The sequence below is a fragment of the Peromyscus maniculatus genome, chromosome 10 (genome assembly GCF_049852395.1).
Source record: "Peromyscus maniculatus bairdii isolate BWxNUB_F1_BW_parent chromosome 10, HU_Pman_BW_mat_3.1, whole genome shotgun sequence".
NCBI lineage: Eukaryota > Metazoa > Chordata > Mammalia > Rodentia > Cricetidae > Peromyscus > Peromyscus maniculatus.
The window spans coordinates 88,167,661-88,185,136 of NC_134861.1; the positions used below are offsets into that span (position 1 = coordinate 88,167,661).

At 43.9% G+C, this 17,476-nt stretch overlaps 2 protein-coding genes across 3 annotated transcripts; one reads left to right on the forward strand and one right to left on the reverse strand.

Annotated features, from left to right (window-relative positions):
* Nucleotides 1-7,111: 7,111 nt before the first annotated feature.
* Nucleotides 7,112-9,310, reverse strand: LOC102904986 (PRAME family member 12-like). Of its 2 annotated transcripts, XM_076545654.1 has the most exons (3): nt 9,024-9,310; nt 7,963-8,553; nt 7,112-7,679 (listed from the first exon to the last, which is right to left on the reverse strand). In XM_076545654.1, exons 1-3 carry the CDS (start codon nt 9,308-9,310, stop codon nt 7,112-7,114), a joined length of 1,446 nt encoding a protein of 481 aa, XP_076401769.1. The 2 variants fall into 2 exon arrangements, with proteins under 2 accessions (XP_076401769.1, XP_076401771.1); XM_076545656.1 differs by lacking the exon at nt 7,963-8,553.
* Nucleotides 9,311-14,156: 4,846 nt separating this feature from the next.
* LOC102904685 (PRAME family member 8-like) lies at nt 14,157-16,331 on the forward strand. Its single transcript, XM_016005791.3, is given in 4 exon segments — nt 14,157-14,340; nt 14,343-14,442; nt 14,907-15,500; nt 15,770-16,331. Coding segments are annotated over 4 exon segments (1,440 nt in total).
* The last annotated feature ends 1,145 nt before the right edge of the window (nt 16,332-17,476 follow it).

Genomic DNA, 17,476 nt, shown 5'->3' on the forward strand with positions numbered 1-17,476 from the left:
AAATACTGGAAATTGTTGATGTGTTTTGAATTCAGCTGTCCATTCTTCTTAGCTTGTGGGTTGCTTCATTTGGGCATCCGGTTCTTATCTGCATCCTATTCTTCTTGGCTTGTGGGTAACTACATCTCTTTTATTAAATGCCACTCAACCATTTACAAGTTAGACTCTGTCAGCTTAGTTATCTTTCAAGAATAACTGTTTCAATTACTGTTCCACTGCACATCAGAAGTCATTGGTCTGCCTTTCCTTGTTTGCATCTCTATTAAATATATGGGCTCCAGATATGGGTGTTTCCCGTACACTGCAAGGCAGAGTCCAATCTCCTCTCTTTATAAGTTAAATTCTATCACTTTGGGGATATTTGCTGTTAATCTCTCCCAAAAACTTACTGCAAGCTCTTTGCTGTAACAGGAATCTTAAAAGGTCTTGTCACCTTCTCAGCTGACCTTATTTGCTCAAACTGAAATCCCCTGAGTCCTCACCCAAATAGATCTCAGCTAAAAGAACCACTTGCCCAAAGCAGAAAAAGAAGCTCCATGTTCAGCAAGATCACCAAGCAAGCCTCCCTGCTGTACACCAGCCGCAGCCTTTCTTCTCTTATCCGCTCCTTGTCATCAGGAGAGAGTGGTCCAGGCTCTCCCACACACAGCCATAGCCTCTCTCCCGGATTTCCTCCTCAGGGCTACCGGGGAGGCCCTGATGCTGTGCACTCGGTGGGAGGGAATTCATCGCAGAGCAGCTCTCCCAGCTCCAGTGTGCCCAGTTCCCCTGCTGGCTCTGGACATACACGGCCCAGCTCCCTCCACGGTCTGGCACCCAAGCTCCAACGCCAATACCACTCTATAAGGCGCAAGTCGGCAGGTAGCATCCCACTGTCACCCCTGGCCCACAGCCCTTCTCCACCACCAGCAGCAGCTTCTTCGCCTCAGCGTTCCCCATCACCTTTGTCTGCACACAGGAGCCCAGACTTTTCCTACCAAACTTCACTTGTCTCCTCCACTAGGTAGGCAGCTCTCATGGCCCAAGAGTGCAGAGCCACCCCACTCCCCACTGCTTAAAAGGGTGCAGTCTGCTGAGAAGCTGGCAGCCGCACTGGCAGCTTCTGAGAAGAAGTTAGCCCCTTCCCGCAAGCATCCTCTTGACCTGCCCCATGGTGAGCTGAAGAAGGAGCTGCCACCCAGGGAAGCCAGCCCTCTGGAGGTAGTTGGAACCAGAAGTGTGCTCTCCGGGAAAGGACCACTTCCAGGAAAAGGGGTGCTGCAGCCTGCTCCTTCACGGGCCCTTGGGACCCTCCGGCAGGATCGAGCTGAACGCCGAGAGTCACTGCAAAAGTAAGAAGCTATCAGGGAAGTAGACTCCTCAGAAGATGACACTGATGAGGAGCCTGTGAACAGCCAGGCCACACAAGAGCCAAGACTGGTCCCCCAACCAGAAGCAGGCAAGAATCTACCCCCTAAAGGTTCAGGAGAGGATAGGGAAGAGGATGCTCTCTTACACAGGGATCTAAAGAACCAGGCTCCTGTACGCTCTGGGCTGTTGACAGGGGACATACTAGGTTCCCCCCGAATAGAAGTTCCTGGACTCTTCCAGAGGAGGCTCTGGAGGCCACAAGCCTTTGAGGAAGCTACCAGTTCTTTAGAAGCCCCCAGCCTGAATAGGTGTGGGCCCACAAGCCCCAACCCCTCTGAAGGTTGCTGGAAGGTCCCGCACCTCGACACATAAGCACTAGCTGCACTTTGTCCCAGATCTTCAGAACTTACCCCCACCAGGTGCTCTGTCACCTCCACCTCTGGAACGCCAGGAAAATGGTCCTGGAAATTCCTTATTGAGGGTCCAGACAGGGCATTCTTAAACAAGAAGATAACAAGGACAGGAGAACCAACTAACTCCCAAGATTTGGAAGCCACAGCTCCAACTCTTCCTAAGAACCTGTCTCCTGAGCAAGAGAAGCCAGAGTTACCTGGGCTGACCTATCCACTTCATGAGGTCCCCAGCCAAAACTGGCTATGGGAGTCTGAATGTGAACTAATGGAGAAAGAGGAGCCAATCCTGAGCATCATGGAAGTGCCTGATGCCTCAGGCGACAGGAGGTAGGACATTCCATGCAGAGCCTACCCCCTCAGCCCAGAAACTGGGCCCAACCTGCTCTGGAGAAACCAAGAACCCAGGGGCCAGCAAAAACATCCAGACATGGCCCTGGCATCAGATGAGCTTCGAAAGCAAACAGCAGTTGGGCTTGCTTCCCTTTCACTCACCTGTGTAATACACCCTCCTGGAAACCAAGAAAAAAAAAAAAAAAAGAACCACTTGCCCAAATAAATCGCTGCTAAAAGCCTAAAAGCGTTTAAAAAGCCTCTAGTTCCTGGTCCTCATGCCTTATATACTTTTCTGCTTCCTGACATCACTTCCTGGTATTAAAGGCATGTGTCTTTCCCAAGCAAGACATGAGATCTCAAGTGCTGGGATAAAAGGCTGTTTCCAGTGTGGCCTTGAACTCTCAGAGGTCTCTGTCTCTGTAATTCTAGGATTAAAGGTGTGTGCTAACACTGCCTAACCTCTATGTTTAATATAGTGGTTTTTCTGTTTTCTGATCCCCATATAGGTTTATTGGGGCGCACAATATATCAAACACACTTTACCAAGATTCACTTTCTGCCCATAATTTGTCTTTGTCATCCTTAGTTAAAAGACCACAATTTCTGCCAAGTCCATTTCTGCTAATTGACAAAGTCTTAGTTTTCCTTTGAAAATCAATTTAGAGATCTTTTCCACATAAGTTTTTAATTTTTTACTCTGTATATTTGGTAGAAATATTGATTCCAATTTAATATCTCCCCTCTGCATTAAAATTTCGGTAGGAGAATGCTTAAAGGGTAAAATAACCAAAATGCAATCAAGCTTTGGATCCATACCATATGTACTTCCTATACTTGCTTTTCCACCAAGGCCAATTTTCTCTCAGCTTCGGCTGATAATTCTCTTGGACTATAAATAGAAGGGCCTTGTCACCTTCTAAGGTTTTAAACAAATTACTCAGTTCATCATTTTTTATCCCAAAAACAGTTCATAGATGGGAAATGTCTCCACATACTTTTTGGAAGTCATTAAGAGTCCATAATAGATCCTAATATGCACCTTATGGGTATAATTTTTATAGACCTATTTTATATCCTAAATAATTAGTAGAATCTTTTCCTTATATCTTTTCAGGGTAATCCCCAACTAGGCAAAATTTTCTTTACTTCTTCAAACATTCTTTCTAGAGTATCTGTATTTGAAACAAATAGTAAAATATCATCCATGTAATGATCAATTATAGATTAAGGAAATTGTTTACATATTATTTCCAATGGCTGTAGTAGAAAATATTGGCACAGGGTGGGGTTATTTAACATTCCCTGTGGGAGAACCCTCCATTGATATCTTTTAACCTGCTGAGAATTATTGTAAGTAAGCACCGTGAAGGCAAATCTTTCTCTATCTTTGTTTTGTAAATGAATTGAGAAGAAACAGTCTTTTAAATTGATAACTATAAGAGGCCATCCATAGGTAATAAGTAGGCAAAAAAATTCCAGATTGTGAAGAGCCCATTGGCTGAATTACTTTGTTAATTGCTCTTAGATCTGTTACCATTCTCCATTTATCAGATTTCTTTTTAATAACAAATACAAGAGAATTCCAAGGTCTGGTTGGTTCTTCAATATGCTGAGCATTTAACTGTTCTTATACCAGCTCAGTGTCTTTCAAAGATCAGCAATTGTTGTGCCCTGTTCTTGTACAATCTAGATGGCCAGTGACTGCTCTTTATAATATCTCCTACTATTTCTTTCAGAAACATGTGTTAGTTCATGGTTTGTTTCTGAGGTTGAAGGAATGTTAATCTGAGTATTCCATTGTTGTAATGGATCACGGCCCCCTTAAATTCATAACTATATTAACCACATATGGCTTTTCCTCTCTGTCCTTCTGACCATCTACATTCAAGCCATCTTGCACTCTGTTTCACTTGAGATAATGTTCCAATCCCTAACAGCTGAACAGTTACTTCTTGAAGGGGCCAATTTGAAGGCCAAAATTCTGGTGCAGTTATTGTAACATCTGCACCTTTGTCTACCAGACCTTCCAAGAGAATATCATTTATTCTATTTTTAATTTTGGTTTTGCTTATTCATAAAAGTTTGTAAAACATTTGCTTTTTGGTTTCTCCCAAATTTCCTGTTCTCTCTGCTACCACTGTTCTATCACCCCAAACAGCCTGGTTGATTCCAATAGGCATTTGGTTTTTTAATTGCTCTCAGAAGTGGTTTCTTCACTCATGGCAGGAAAGGCCTGAACTGAATTTGATGTGGGTGCCTGTGTGAGGCCCCTCAGGGAGTTTTCCAATGGAAGAAAAAAAAGGATTACCTTGTCTGTTCCTTGTGGATCTGCATTTGTTAGCCCAATGTTTACCTTGGGCAAAGTCCAGAAGGGAGGGGCATTCTCCTGCCATTGTTCCTTGAATAAACATTGTTTCTATTAATTCCCTGTTTAGACTCCCTTTTCAAATGACCTTGTTTACTGTAATTAAAACATCTGACCTTCTTATTCTTCCTCAAAGCTCTTGATATCACCCCTCCTGTCCACATATCATCATGGTCATGAGACTCAATACTAATTGTGTCCCTGATCCAGTCCTCCAGGGGTGCTGATCTTGCCTTCAATAGCCTGATTATTCTTTGGCATGCTGCATTTGCATTCTCAAAAGCCAAAGATTCCATTCTTATCAGTCTAGCTTCTGAATTTGGTATCACTCTATTTACTGCAGGAGACAGCACTTTGTAAGAAACCCATGAAGAAATCTCTGGGGCCATGTATAACTTTCAGAAATGATTCAATTTTTTTTCTTCCTCCTCAGTTCTGTTCCATTCATTCATGTCTGCCATGCAGCATAGAATTAAGGGTTGGTTATCCTATCAATATTGATTTTGTTGATCAGCATAATCCCCTTCTCCAAGAAGCTGATCCTGGGAAATTTCCACACCTCTAGTTCTATATCATTAGTCTATTGATTTGCCTTCTCTTTAAACCATGTTCCCCACTATAACTGTGAATTGGCCTCTAGGACACCTATAATTAACTCTTTTTAGGCCTGAGGGATAATTTTATTACAAGTTGACCACGAGTTTAACATCTGCTTTACAAATCAAGAATGCATGCCATATGATACTATACCTTCTTTATATCTCCTTAAATCTAACATTTCTACTGGAGTCCAGTTAGCTTGTTCACACTGTGAGCATTTGGCAATTCCTCTAAGATTATTGGGTAGATTTAAATTAGCTGATTTAAATTAGCTGTCAGGAAACCTGAGGCTGTATCTCTGTAGCCATATAATTCAATCCTGAGATAATTTCACCTTCACCTTCTGTCCAGGTCTGGATTTCTCTATAACTCATTTAAACAGGTTTTTCTAAAGTCAATCCTGAGAAATGTCCACCTTTAAATGCTTTTGTCTGGACCTGAATTCCTCTGTGATTCATTTTAACAGATTTTTCTAAAGCTTTTAGTTTGGCATTTAAACTGACACAGTTTTAATGCTAAAATAAAAATGATCAAACAAATAATATTTATAATTGATGCTATGTACATCTCATCCATATTAATTTTCCTCTCATTTAATTGTTCTGCTTATAGATAGCCTAATGTATTATCAAACAGAGAGCCAATTCCTTCCATAGTGAAAATGTTTCTCATTTTTGAATATGGGGGAAAAATTCTCTTTAAACTAATTCACCCTTTAAGACATCTGAATTAACTTACCAAGTCTGTTGACTGTGTAGAACAGTAGAAATCGGAGGGAATTTCAAATCAGCTAACTAGTGCGGGAGCAGTCTGAGATGGGAATCCAGAGAGAGCCTACCACCTACCACAAGAGAAAAAGCCAAAGAAACTCTGGCCATGTGCAGCTCGTCCTGAGCCTTCTAGCTCAGACCTGAGAAAGGGGGCCTGGAACAAGCAGCTTTTCAGTGAATTCTTGCCACAATCACTGGTCACCAATTGTAGATGACCTTCTAATGGTCTCATTAAATAAAAGTCATGGAGCCAGACATAGGGACTAAAGTCTGAGAGAGATCAGAGGAATAGGACAGCCACAAGCTAACATCACCTCACCAACTCTGCAGCTCCCAAATGAGAGATACTTCCTGTCCACCCACACCTATATGCCTTGCTGTTCTGCCGATTTGCTCTCTCTGTCCAGTTACATCACTTCCTCTTTAATGCCCAGCTCTCTCAATTCCTGTCTGTCTGTACAGAGATCCATGGTTAACTAGTGTTGGAATTTAAGGCAAGTACCACCACACCTGGTTCTGTTTCCAGTGTGGCCTTGAACACACAGAGATCCAGACAGATGCCAGCCTGCCAATTATTAGGATTAAAGGCAGGTGCTACAGTTGCCTGACTTCCTTGTTTACTTACAATGGCTAGCTTTTTCCTCGACTTTCCAGGCAAGCTTTATTTATTAAAACACTAATAAAATCCCACCACATTTGAGCACAAATAAAATATCACCACAGCCATGCCTGTGCTTTTAAGCTTGGAGCCATCTCTCTGGCTCCAAGGTCTTTGGATAGAGGGTCTCACTCTGTATCTCAGGCTAGCCTGGATATGTAGTCCACCCTAGCTGATGACTGTATCTACCTGCCCCAAAATGCAATGTTGTCATTATAGTCATCTATCTGTTCACTTTTTTAATTCTATCCAGAGTTCTTACATTTAGTTGGTGTTTTGGAGCCACAAATAATAATAGCATTTAAGAAAAACCAAAACAAACTATCCATCACTCTACGTGTTTAGTAAAGACGAGAGTGAAGAGCAAAACTCATACTGAGTTATTTTATTGCTGTCTTATTATGTTAAAAAGGGAGAATGTAATGGGTAGGCATAGGGACTTTTTAAAAAAAATGTAATTAATCAAGAGATCACAACGGAAGACTTCAAAAATAGTTCCTTGGTTCAATAGATGCTTGAAGCCAGTTGAGAGTGTTTCCGGACCCTGAAGCTAGCAGGGAGGCTAATGACTGAGGAAGACCCCGGAGGGAGAGCACACAAATCCAGAAGTCATATTCCCTATTTACTTCTGGCAAGGACAAAGTCTGGGCCCAAGGTCATAGACACAGCGCTCACCACATTCATGGCAGGGATCTGTGAAAAACAAGATCCTCTTGGGCTGCCTTAAGGCTCTGAGTGTATCCATGAGCTCAAGACAAAGTTGGGCAAATCTCTCTGCCAAGATGTAACCGTAATCGTCATAACATTGTATAGGAGCCGGGTACTGCTCCACATTCATCTTGGTCAAGTTGGCTGTGTGACTCAAAAGGTCCTTCAGGATGGGCATGGAAAAGTCATTATCTAATAGATTAAACTCGGTGAGCTTGGAGCACTTGCTGAGGGCAGGGATGAGGTCAGTGAGCTGAGAGTCCTTGATCTTACAACCCTGCAAGTCCAGAGACTGCAGAGATTTGGCTACATTCTCTAGCAGCACTCCAAGAGGCTTGAGACATGAAGCAAATAACAAGATTCCTCTCAAGTCCAGATGTTTTAGCTGACGCAGGTTGTGGCTCAAGGGGAAATAATTCAAGTCCGACTGTGACAGGAAGTGGCGTGTGATGGAGAGAGTCACCAAGGGGTTCCTCAGGCACCTATGGGTAAACAATAGGATTGGTTCAGACAAAAGGTTCTGGATAGTGTGTATACTGGGATTTAAGAAGAGGAAGATGGGGCACATGTCTCAAGGTCAGTTTGACTATATGAACAATCAGAGTACCAGGGTGTTGCCTCTTGGAGTCTACTAAATGAAGTCACACCCACAACTCTCACCATAATTGTTCCCAGTCACTGGCAGGCCCCATGCACATGCTAATCCTTAGAGTAAACTGGAAAGGTTTGCTCTGGTAGCTGAGCCACCTCCGCATCCTTGCTTACCTGAATATTTGTTTCATGTGGTCTTTGAGAAAGAAGATGCCATTCATGGAGAGATGCTGCAGACAGTGAAGTTTGGAGAACTGAGCAATGACCTTGCTGATGCACCTCTCTTCTCTGTCTGCTGTCCTGGTTCCAATCCTGAAAGTGTTCCTACAGATTCGGGCCAGGGAGAATTTGTAAAGACTTCTCATCTGTCCAAGGCAGGGAGCAAATTGTGCCAGTGTGGACACATCCCAACCCGTGTTCAATTCCAGAACCTCAATGCGTCCTGGGTGGAAAACACTCATGATCTCTTTGACAGTGCACATAGGCACAGTCCAGATCCTCATGTTTATACAGTGCAGCTGTAGAAAGTCTTTTCTCTGCTGGACCCACTGCAAGAAGCATGTTTGCGCTTCATTCAGATGGAGCCTGAGGCAGAGGTCAGTTACCACCTTCAGATGCCGCCGCCTCAGTGCATATCTGGGAAGGACCTTCACTACAGGCCTCTCATCCACAGTCTCTGCTGAACAGGCCCCACCCTCTCTTCCAGTCCATATGTTCCAGAACTCATGGTGAACATTCCTCAGGTCGAGCACCTGAAGTTTCTCGCTCCTGTGGGTAAAACGAGTAAAGTGTCAGCAGACATGACAAGCCCCAACACCCAGCAAGTTTATACTACACCAGCAAGTTTCCATTACACATCCTTCCTGCCAAGGTCTCTTCAGCACCAAGTGTCCAACGTAGGAACTCACGTGTGTCATGGCATATCCGTGTGAGCTGCATGTGTACAGCTGACCACTTTCCTTCCACTAAATTACTCTCTATTTCTACCTAGTCCCATGTTAGTGGTTGTTGGAAAGCCAGGGATAGGCTCCTTCCTCACTGGCTACCTCTACTCTGTCCTCTAATCCATACTCAACCGTTCTTACTACAGGAAACAATAGGTTTCAAGGCCCCTGCATTCCAGCACCATGACCCCATCAGAAGCCTCTGACCCACCTACAAAGCCATTCTCCCTGACCCACGGTCTCTCCCACGGGCCCCTTGTGCTCAGTCTACAGTACTTGGCTGTTGCTTACCCAGAGTGAAACTCTCTTTTCAGATGCATGTCTACTCCATCGAGGACAGCCTGGAAGATTTCCAAGTTGGGGGTCTTCATCAATGTCCCCACAGGGAGACAGGGGAAAGGCCAGGCTGCCACCATTGCCTTCACAATCCTAGTGTGTCCTCCATTGAACGCGTCCTTGAACAGTGCTGGGAAGAGTGTCCAGGGTAGTTTCTCCAGAGCAGAGATGGCCAAGGCTTCATTTCTCAGCAGCGCCTGCCTGCCCAGCTCCTCCAGTGTGGGTGGGGTTTGAAAACTCATCATGAATGGTCTTCAGTCAGAAGGTTCCTGGGGAAGCATTCAGGTGAGAATATATCTTCAAGATAAAGTTTAGAAAACTTTTTCCCCCAGAACAGTAACCACTCAAGGTCTGAGTCATTTGCTCTGGCAATGATAGAGTCCTCAACTTAAGCCATTGTCCTCACTCAGAATGTAAATCTACAGTTCCTCACTGACATCATGTGAGCCTCTCTATAACACTACTGGATACATGATTTCCAGGTCACCTTATGAGTGACCATTTCTCAAAAAAAAAAAAAAAAAAAGCCTTCTGTCGTCAAGTTTCGTTAAGTTGATATAAAAGATGCAGGCTAAAGCCTGAGTCAAGATAGAACTCACAAGTAATTCCAGCTACTGCGAGTCTGAAGCAGAGGAACTGCCAAAGAGGCTAAGATAAGTGGTCTACAGTTCCACAAGAGCCCTTGTTCCACAAAACAATTAAAAACAGTAGTGTGAACGTACCACAGTACAAGGGAATATGCTAATAACCTCAGCACCCAGAGTCAGGAGGATCTTGATTTCCAGCCTCCCCAGAACTCCAGGGCCAGTTCTAGGACAGCTTGAACAACAGGGGAACCCTTGTCTCAAAACAACAACCATAATGAAATCACAAACTATTATACAAAGACATTAGAGATGGAGGTGAAACTTCATTTAGACCTTTACTCATTGTCTTCAATGTGTTCATCTGAAGAGACAGAAATGAAAATTTCCTGATCCATCTTGGTCTAATGGTCCCTATATCAAACCACATGACCCAAGGGAGGACATCTACTCACCAGTTCTGAGCACTGACCACAGTCTCTCTATCCCAGCTGAGCCAGGCACTTCCTCCAGGCTCCAGGTCTCTCAGTATCTTCATGGCTCTCCTGAAGCCTTTATATACCTTCCTGCTCACCCTCCCTATTGCAGTCCCACCTTCCTACCCTAAGCTGCAATTTAATTGGACGACTCAGTCTCCTCCCCTTTAATTCTACAGAGAACATTCAATCATTTCGTTGATTGAATCAGAACTCCTTGTGAAAACACCTCACTGCCCCTCAAAAGTCTTGGGTCAATATAAATATTCTACTTGTTAATTTACTACAAACACTGAGTTTGTGGATTTGTTCTTATATTTGCTTATTTATTACTTGGTTTTGAATTTGTTACAGGGCCTGGGTCTTGCTCCAAAGCTAAGGTTATTTTGGGATTCTAACTCTTAGGAATCCTCCTGCCTCAACATCCTTCTTGCTTGGATTACTCTTATGAATCATCATGGTTCACTGAACTTGATTAATGTGACAAAGGCCGGATGAGTTTGGGTCAGTTTGTGATTTAATCTGTTACTGATAATAGACATAAAAATAATTCAAAAATATTTCGTCAATGGATCCTGGGCAAAACATCAAGTCAGTCAGGAATATGCTTTGGAGCTCTGGGCCTAAACTGGATACTCTGTCAATACACTCAAGTAGCAGCTACTCGAAAGGGTGAGGCAAGAGAATTGCTTGTGTCCATCTAGACATATTGGGACATGCTTGTGTTTCCAGAATTTGAGGGTTTGGGTGAAAGTCTCAGAAATTCACTGTCTTCTTTGCTGTTTTGAGACCACTGTGGGTTACACTAAACCATTTCTCAAAACAATTATAAAAACATGTCAGGGAGGGAGATATAATACTTGATTCTTAGGAATCTGGAGACAGATACAGAGCCAGAGAAAGAAAGAGAGAGAAAATAATGAGTCTGGATATAGAGTGAGAAACCTTGGAACACTAATTCCTAAATGGGATGTCACCATCAATTCTCTCCTCTTAGGGCTCAGGGAACCCTATGGAAGAGTAAGCGGAAAGAGTGTAAAGCCAGAGGGGACAGAGAATACCAGGAACAGTTATTTTTTTTAAAAGAAATTATTTATTTATTATATATGCAGTATTCTACCTTCATGTATTCCCTCAGGCCAGAAAAGAGCACTGGATCTCATCATGTAATTACTGGGACTGAATTCAGGGCTTCTGAAAGAGCAACCAGTGCTCTTAAACTCTGAGCCATCTCTCCAACCCAGGAACCCTTCTTAAACACAGCAGAACTGCTGCACTTATGAACTCAGAGAGACTGTGGCAGCATGAACAGGGCCTGCATGGGTCTGCACCACATGGGGTGCTGGTGTTGAGAGAAGTGGATACAAGCTCCCCTCCCTAACCCAGACTCTGTCTCCAGTTGATAAGGACTTGCAATTGACAAATAGTTCTCTCAAATGCAGTCTCCCTGGAGATACAAAGAACTCTTAAGGACAGATTCAATGACCAGTAGTACACAGCCAACACAAAAGAAACTCCTGGCATCTTTGATGGTTCTTTGTCTCATAATGTTTTCTTAGGTCATTTACACACACACACACACACACACACACACACACACACACACACACACACACTACACTACAGGTCCTTTGCTTATATTTTATGGCTACCAATTTTGTGTTTCCATGGGATTCCTCTGTGTTTGAACATGTCCTGCATCCATATGTCTTCCTTATACTCTGTGTTTAGCTCTTTTTCCTTCGTTTATTATTTATTTTTTTCCTATCCCAACTTGTTTTTTTTTTTTTATTTTACTTCATTTGGTTTGTTTTTTTTGGGTTTCTTCCTGTAATAGCTTGATGACTCAAAACTCACTTTATAGACTGGCTGATTTTGAACTTACTGAGACCCACCTACCTCTGCCTCCCAAATGTGAGGATTAAAGGCATTTGCTGCCATTCCTGGTACTAATCCAAAGTTTTTTTTAAGATTCATTCTAGGTGTAGGAGTGTTTTGCTACGTGTATGAATATGCAACACTTTATGCCTGCTGCCCAAGATGGCCAGAGGGGGGCTTCTGATCTCCTGGGACCAGAGTTACACATCATATCAAGACACCACGTGGGTGCTGTTAGTGGAAGATTAATGGGTGCTCTTGAGTGCTGAGCCATTCTCAGCCCCCAGGTTTCAGTCTTGATTTCATGTCTTTGAGCAAGTGTGCCACCCTGACCTTCCTGAAGCACTGGCTGTTTCCTGGGGAACCAAGGGTGGCTCTCCTCCAAGCCACCTCTTCTGTTCTGTTTTGTTCTGTTCAGTGGGTGGAAGGCAGGTCTTACATGGCTCAGGCTGTCCTTGAGCTGACACCTAGGCTGAAGATAACTGACCCTCCTGCCTCCAACTCTTCAAATCTGAGCTTACAGGCAAGTTCCGGCTTGTCCGCTGCAGTGAGTGCTGGGAAGAGGATGCAGTGTATGCTGGGTAGTTAGTTCTCTACAAACTGAGTGCATCACCAAAACCCCAACCTCCATAGTAAGGGAATCAAGCCATTCTCGGCCTCACCCCTCTGAGTAGCTGCTACTTGAGTCTATTGAAAGAGTATCCAGTTTAGGCCTTGAGCTCCAAAGCATATTCCCGACTGACTTGGTGTTTTGCCCAAGATCCTTGGACGAAATATTTTTGAATTATTTTTATGTCTATTATCAGTAACAGATTAAATCACAAACTGAACCAAACTCATCTGGCCTTTGTCACATTAATCAAGTTCAGTGAACCATGATGATTCATAAGAGTAATCCAAGCAAGAAGGATGTTGAGGCAGGAGGATTCCTAAGAGTTAGAATCCCAAAATAACCTTAACTTCAGAGCATGACCCAGGCCCTGTAACAAATTCAAAACCAAGTAATAAATAAGCAAATATAAGAACAAATCCACAAACTCAGTGTTTGTATTAAATTAACAAGTAGAATATTTATATTGACCCAAGACTTTTGAGGGGCAGTGAGGTTGTTTTCACAAGGAGTTCTGATTCAATCAACGAAATGATTGAACGTTGTCTGTAGAATTAAAGGGGTGGAGACTGAGTCGTCCAATTAAATTGCAGCTTGGGGTAGGAAGGTGGGACTGCAATAGGGAGGGTGAGCAGGAAGGTATATAAAGGCTTCAGGAGAGCCATGAAGATACTGAGAGACCTGGAGCCTGGAGGAAGTGCCTGGCTCAGCTGGGATAAAGAGACTGTGGTCGGTGCTCAGAACTGGTGAGTAGTTGTCCTCTCGTGGGTCATGTGGTTTGATAAAGGGACCATTAGACCAAGATGGATCAGGAAATTTTCATTTCTGTCTCTTCAAACGAACACATTGAAGACAATGAGTAAAGGTCTAAATGAAGTTTTACCTCCATCTCAAATGTCTTTGTATAAAAGTTTGTGATTTCATTATGGTTGTTGTTTTGAGACAAGGGTTTCTATGTTGTTCAAGCTGTCCTAGAACTGGCCCTGGAGTTCTGGGGAGTCTGGAAATCAAGATCCTCCTGGTGCTGAGATTATTAGCATATTCCCTTGTACTGTGGTATATTCACACTACTGTTTTTATTTGTTTTGTGGAACAAGGACTCATGTGGAACTGTAGACCACTTATCTTAGCCTCTTTGACAGTTGCTCTGCTTTAGACTCACAGTAGCTGGAATTGCTTGTGAGTTCTATCTTGACTCAGGCTTTAGCCTATATCTTTTATATCAACTTAACGAAACATTGATGACAAAAGGCTTTTTTTTTTTTTTTTGAGAAATGGTCACTCATAAGGTAACCTGGAATTCATGTATCCAGTATATCCAGTGGTATAGAGAAGCTCACATGATGTCAGTGAGGAACTGTAGATTTACATTCTGAGTGAGGACAATGGCTTAAGTTGAGGACTCTATCATTGCCAGAGCAAATGACTCAGACCTTGAGTGGTTACTGTTCTGGGGGAGGAAGTTTTCTAAACTTTATCTTGAAGATATATTCTCACCTGAATGCTTCCCCAGGAACCTTCTGACTGAAGACCATTCATGATGAGTTTTCAAACCCCACCCACACTGGAGGAGCTGGGCAGGCAGGCGCTGCTGAGAAATGAAGCCTTGGCCATCTCTGCTCTGGAGAAACTTCCCTGGACACTCTTCCCAGCACTGTTCAAGGACGCGTTCAATGGAGGACACACTAGGATTGTGAAGGCAATGGTGGCAACCTGGCCTTTCCCCTATCTCCTGTGGGGACATTGATGAAGACCCCCAACTTGGAAATCTTCCAGGCTGTCCTCGATGGAGTAGACATGTATCTGAAAAGAGAATTTCACTCTGGGTAAGCAACAACCAAGTACTGTAGACTGAGCACAAGGGGCAGGTGGGAGAGACCGTGGGTCAGGGAGAATGGCTTTGTAGGTGGTTCAGAGGCTTCTGATGGGGTCATGGTGCTGGAATGCCGGGGCCTTGAAACCTATTGTTTCCTGTAGTAAGGATGGTTGAGTATGGATTAGAGGACAGAGTAGAGGTAGCCAGAGAGGAAGGAGCCTATCCCTGGCTTTCCAACAACCACTAACATGGGACTAGGTAGAAATGGAGAGTAACTTAGTGGAAGGAAAGTAGTCAGCTGTACACATGCAGCTCACGCAGAGATGCCATGACACACATGAGTTCCTACGTTGGACACTTGGTGCTGAAGAGACCTTGGCAGGAGCATAGAGCTGCCATAGGGATGTGTAGTGGAAGCTTGCTGGGTGTTGGGGCTTCTCATGTCTGCTGACACTTTACATGTTTTACCCACAGGAGCGAGAAACTTCAGGTGCTCGACCTGAGGAATGTTTACCATGTGTTCTGGAACATATGGACTGGAAGAGAGGATGGGGCCTGTTCAGCAGAGACTGTGAATGAGAGGCCTGTAGTGAAGGTCCTTCCCAGATATGCACTGAGGCGGCGGCATCTGAAGGTGGTAACTGACCTCTACCTCAGGCTCCGTCTGAATGGAGAGCATATATGCTTCTTGCAGTGGGTCAGGCAGAGAAAAGACTTTCTACAGCTGCACTGTATAAACATGAAGATCTGGACTGTGCCTATGTGCACTGTCAAAGAGATCTTGAGTGTTTTCCACCCAGGACGCATTGAGGTTCTGGAATTGAACACGGGTTGGGATGTGTCCACACTGGCACGATTTACTCCCTGCCTTGGACAGATGAGAAGTCTTCGCAAACTCTTCCTGGCATACATCTACAAGAACACTTTCAGGACTGGAACCAGGACAGCAGACAGAGAAGAGAGGTGCATCAGCAAGGTCATTGCTCAGTTCTCCAAACTTCACTGTCTGCAGCATCTCTCCATGAATGGCATCTACTTTCTCAAAGACCACATGAAACAAATACTCAGGTAAGCAAGGATGCGGAGGTGGCTCAGCTACCAGAGCAAACCTTTCCAGTTCACTGTGCATGGAACCTGCCAGTGACTAGGAACAATTATGGTGAGAGTTGTGGGTGTGACTTGATTTAGTAGACTCCAAGAGGCAGCACGCTGGTACTCTGATTGTTCATATAGTCAAACTGACCTTGAGTCATGTGCTCCATCTTCCTCTTCTTAAATCCCAGTATACACACTATCCAGAACCTTTTGTCTGAACCAATCCCATTGTCTACCCATAGGTGCCTGAGGAACCCCTTGGCAACTCTCTCCATCACATGCCACCACCTGTCACAGTCGGACTTGAATTATTTCCCCTTGAGCCACAACCTGCGTCAGCTAAAACATCTGGACTTGAGAGGAATCTTGTTATTTGCTTCATGTCTCAAGCCTCTTGGAGTGCTGCTAGAGATTGTAGCCGAATCTCTGCAGTCTCTGGACTTGCAGGGTTGTAGGATCAAGGACTCTCAGCTCACTGACCTCATCCCTGCCCTCAGCAAGTGCTCCAAGCTCACCGAGTTTAATCTATTAGATAATGACTTTTCCATGCCCACCCTGAAGGACCTTTTGAGTCACACAGCCAACTTGACCAAGATGAATGTGGAGCAGTACCCGGCCCCTATACAATGTTATGACGATTACGGTTACATCTTGGTAGAGAGATTTGCCCAACTTTGTCTTGAGCTCATGGATACACTCAGAGCCTTAAGGCAGCCCAAGAGGATCTTGTTTTCCACAGATCCCTGCCATGAATGTGGTGAGCGCTGTGTCTATGACCTTGGGCCCAGACTTTGTCCTTGCTAGCGGTAAATAGGGAATATGACTTCTGGATTTGTGTGCTCTCCCTCCGGGGTCTTCCTCAGTCATTAGCCTCCCTGCTAGCTTCAGGGTCCAGAAGGACTCTCAACTGGCTTCAAGCATCTATTGAACCAAGGAACTGTTTTTGAAGTCTTCTGTTGCGATCTCTTGATTAATTACATTTTTTTTTAAAAAGTCCCTATGCCTACCCATTACATTCTCCCTTTTTAGCATAATAAGACAGCAATAAAATAACTCAGTATGAGTTTTTCTCTTCAGTGACATCTTTACTAAACACGTAGAATGATGGATAGTTTGTTTTGTTTTTTCTTAAATGCTATTATTATTTCTGGCTCCAATACACCAACTAAATGTAAGAACTCTGGATAGAAATAAAAAAGTGAACAGATAGATGACTATAATGACAACATTGCATATTGGGGCAGGTAGATACAGTCATCATCTAGGGTGGACTACATATCCAGGCTAGCCTGAGATACAGAGTGAGACCCTCTATCCAAAGACCTTGGAGCCAGAGAGATGGCTCCAAGCTTAAAAGCACAGGCATGGCTGTGGTGATATTTCATTTGTGCTCAAATGTGGTGGGATTTTATTAGTGTTTTAATAAATAAAGCTTGCCTGGAGAGTCGAGGAAAAGGCAAGCCATTATAAGTAAACAAGGAAGTCAGGCAACTGTAGCACCTGCCTTAATTCTAACAATTGGAAGGCAGGCATCTGTCTGGATCTCTGTGTGTTCAAGGCCACACTGGAAACAGAGCCAGGTGTGGTAGCACTTGCCTTAAATTCCAACACTAGTTAACCATGGATCTCTGTACAGGCTGACAGGAATTGAGAGAGCTGGGCATTAAAGAGGAAGTGATGCAACTGGACAGAGAGAGCAAATCGGCAGAACAGCAAGGCATATGGGTGTGGGTGGACAGCAATTATCTGGCATTGGAAGCTGCAGAGTTGGTGACGTGATGTTAGCTTTTGCCTGTCCTATTCCTCTGATCTCTCTCAGGCTTTAATCCCTATGTCTGGCTCCATGACTTTTATTTAATGAGACCATTAGAAGGTCATGTACAATTCGTGACCAGTGATTATGGCAAGAATTCACTGAAAAGCTGCTTGTTCCAGGCCCCCTTTCTCAG

Excerpts from the sequence above, each read along its gene's own strand:
- LOC102904986 (XM_076545654.1), bottom strand. The coding sequence starts at position 9,310 with ATGAGTTTTCAAACCCCACCCACACTGGAGGAGCTGGGCAGGCAGGCG. Across the intron at positions 8,554-9,023 it reads AAAAGAGAGTTTCACTCTGG|CGAGAAACTTCAGGTGCTCG; the intron begins GTAAGCAACAGC and ends TACCCACAGGAG. Across the intron at positions 7,680-7,962 it reads CACATGAAACAAATATTCAG|GTGCCTGAGGAACCCCTTGG; the intron begins GTAAGCAAGGAT and ends GTTTACCCATAG.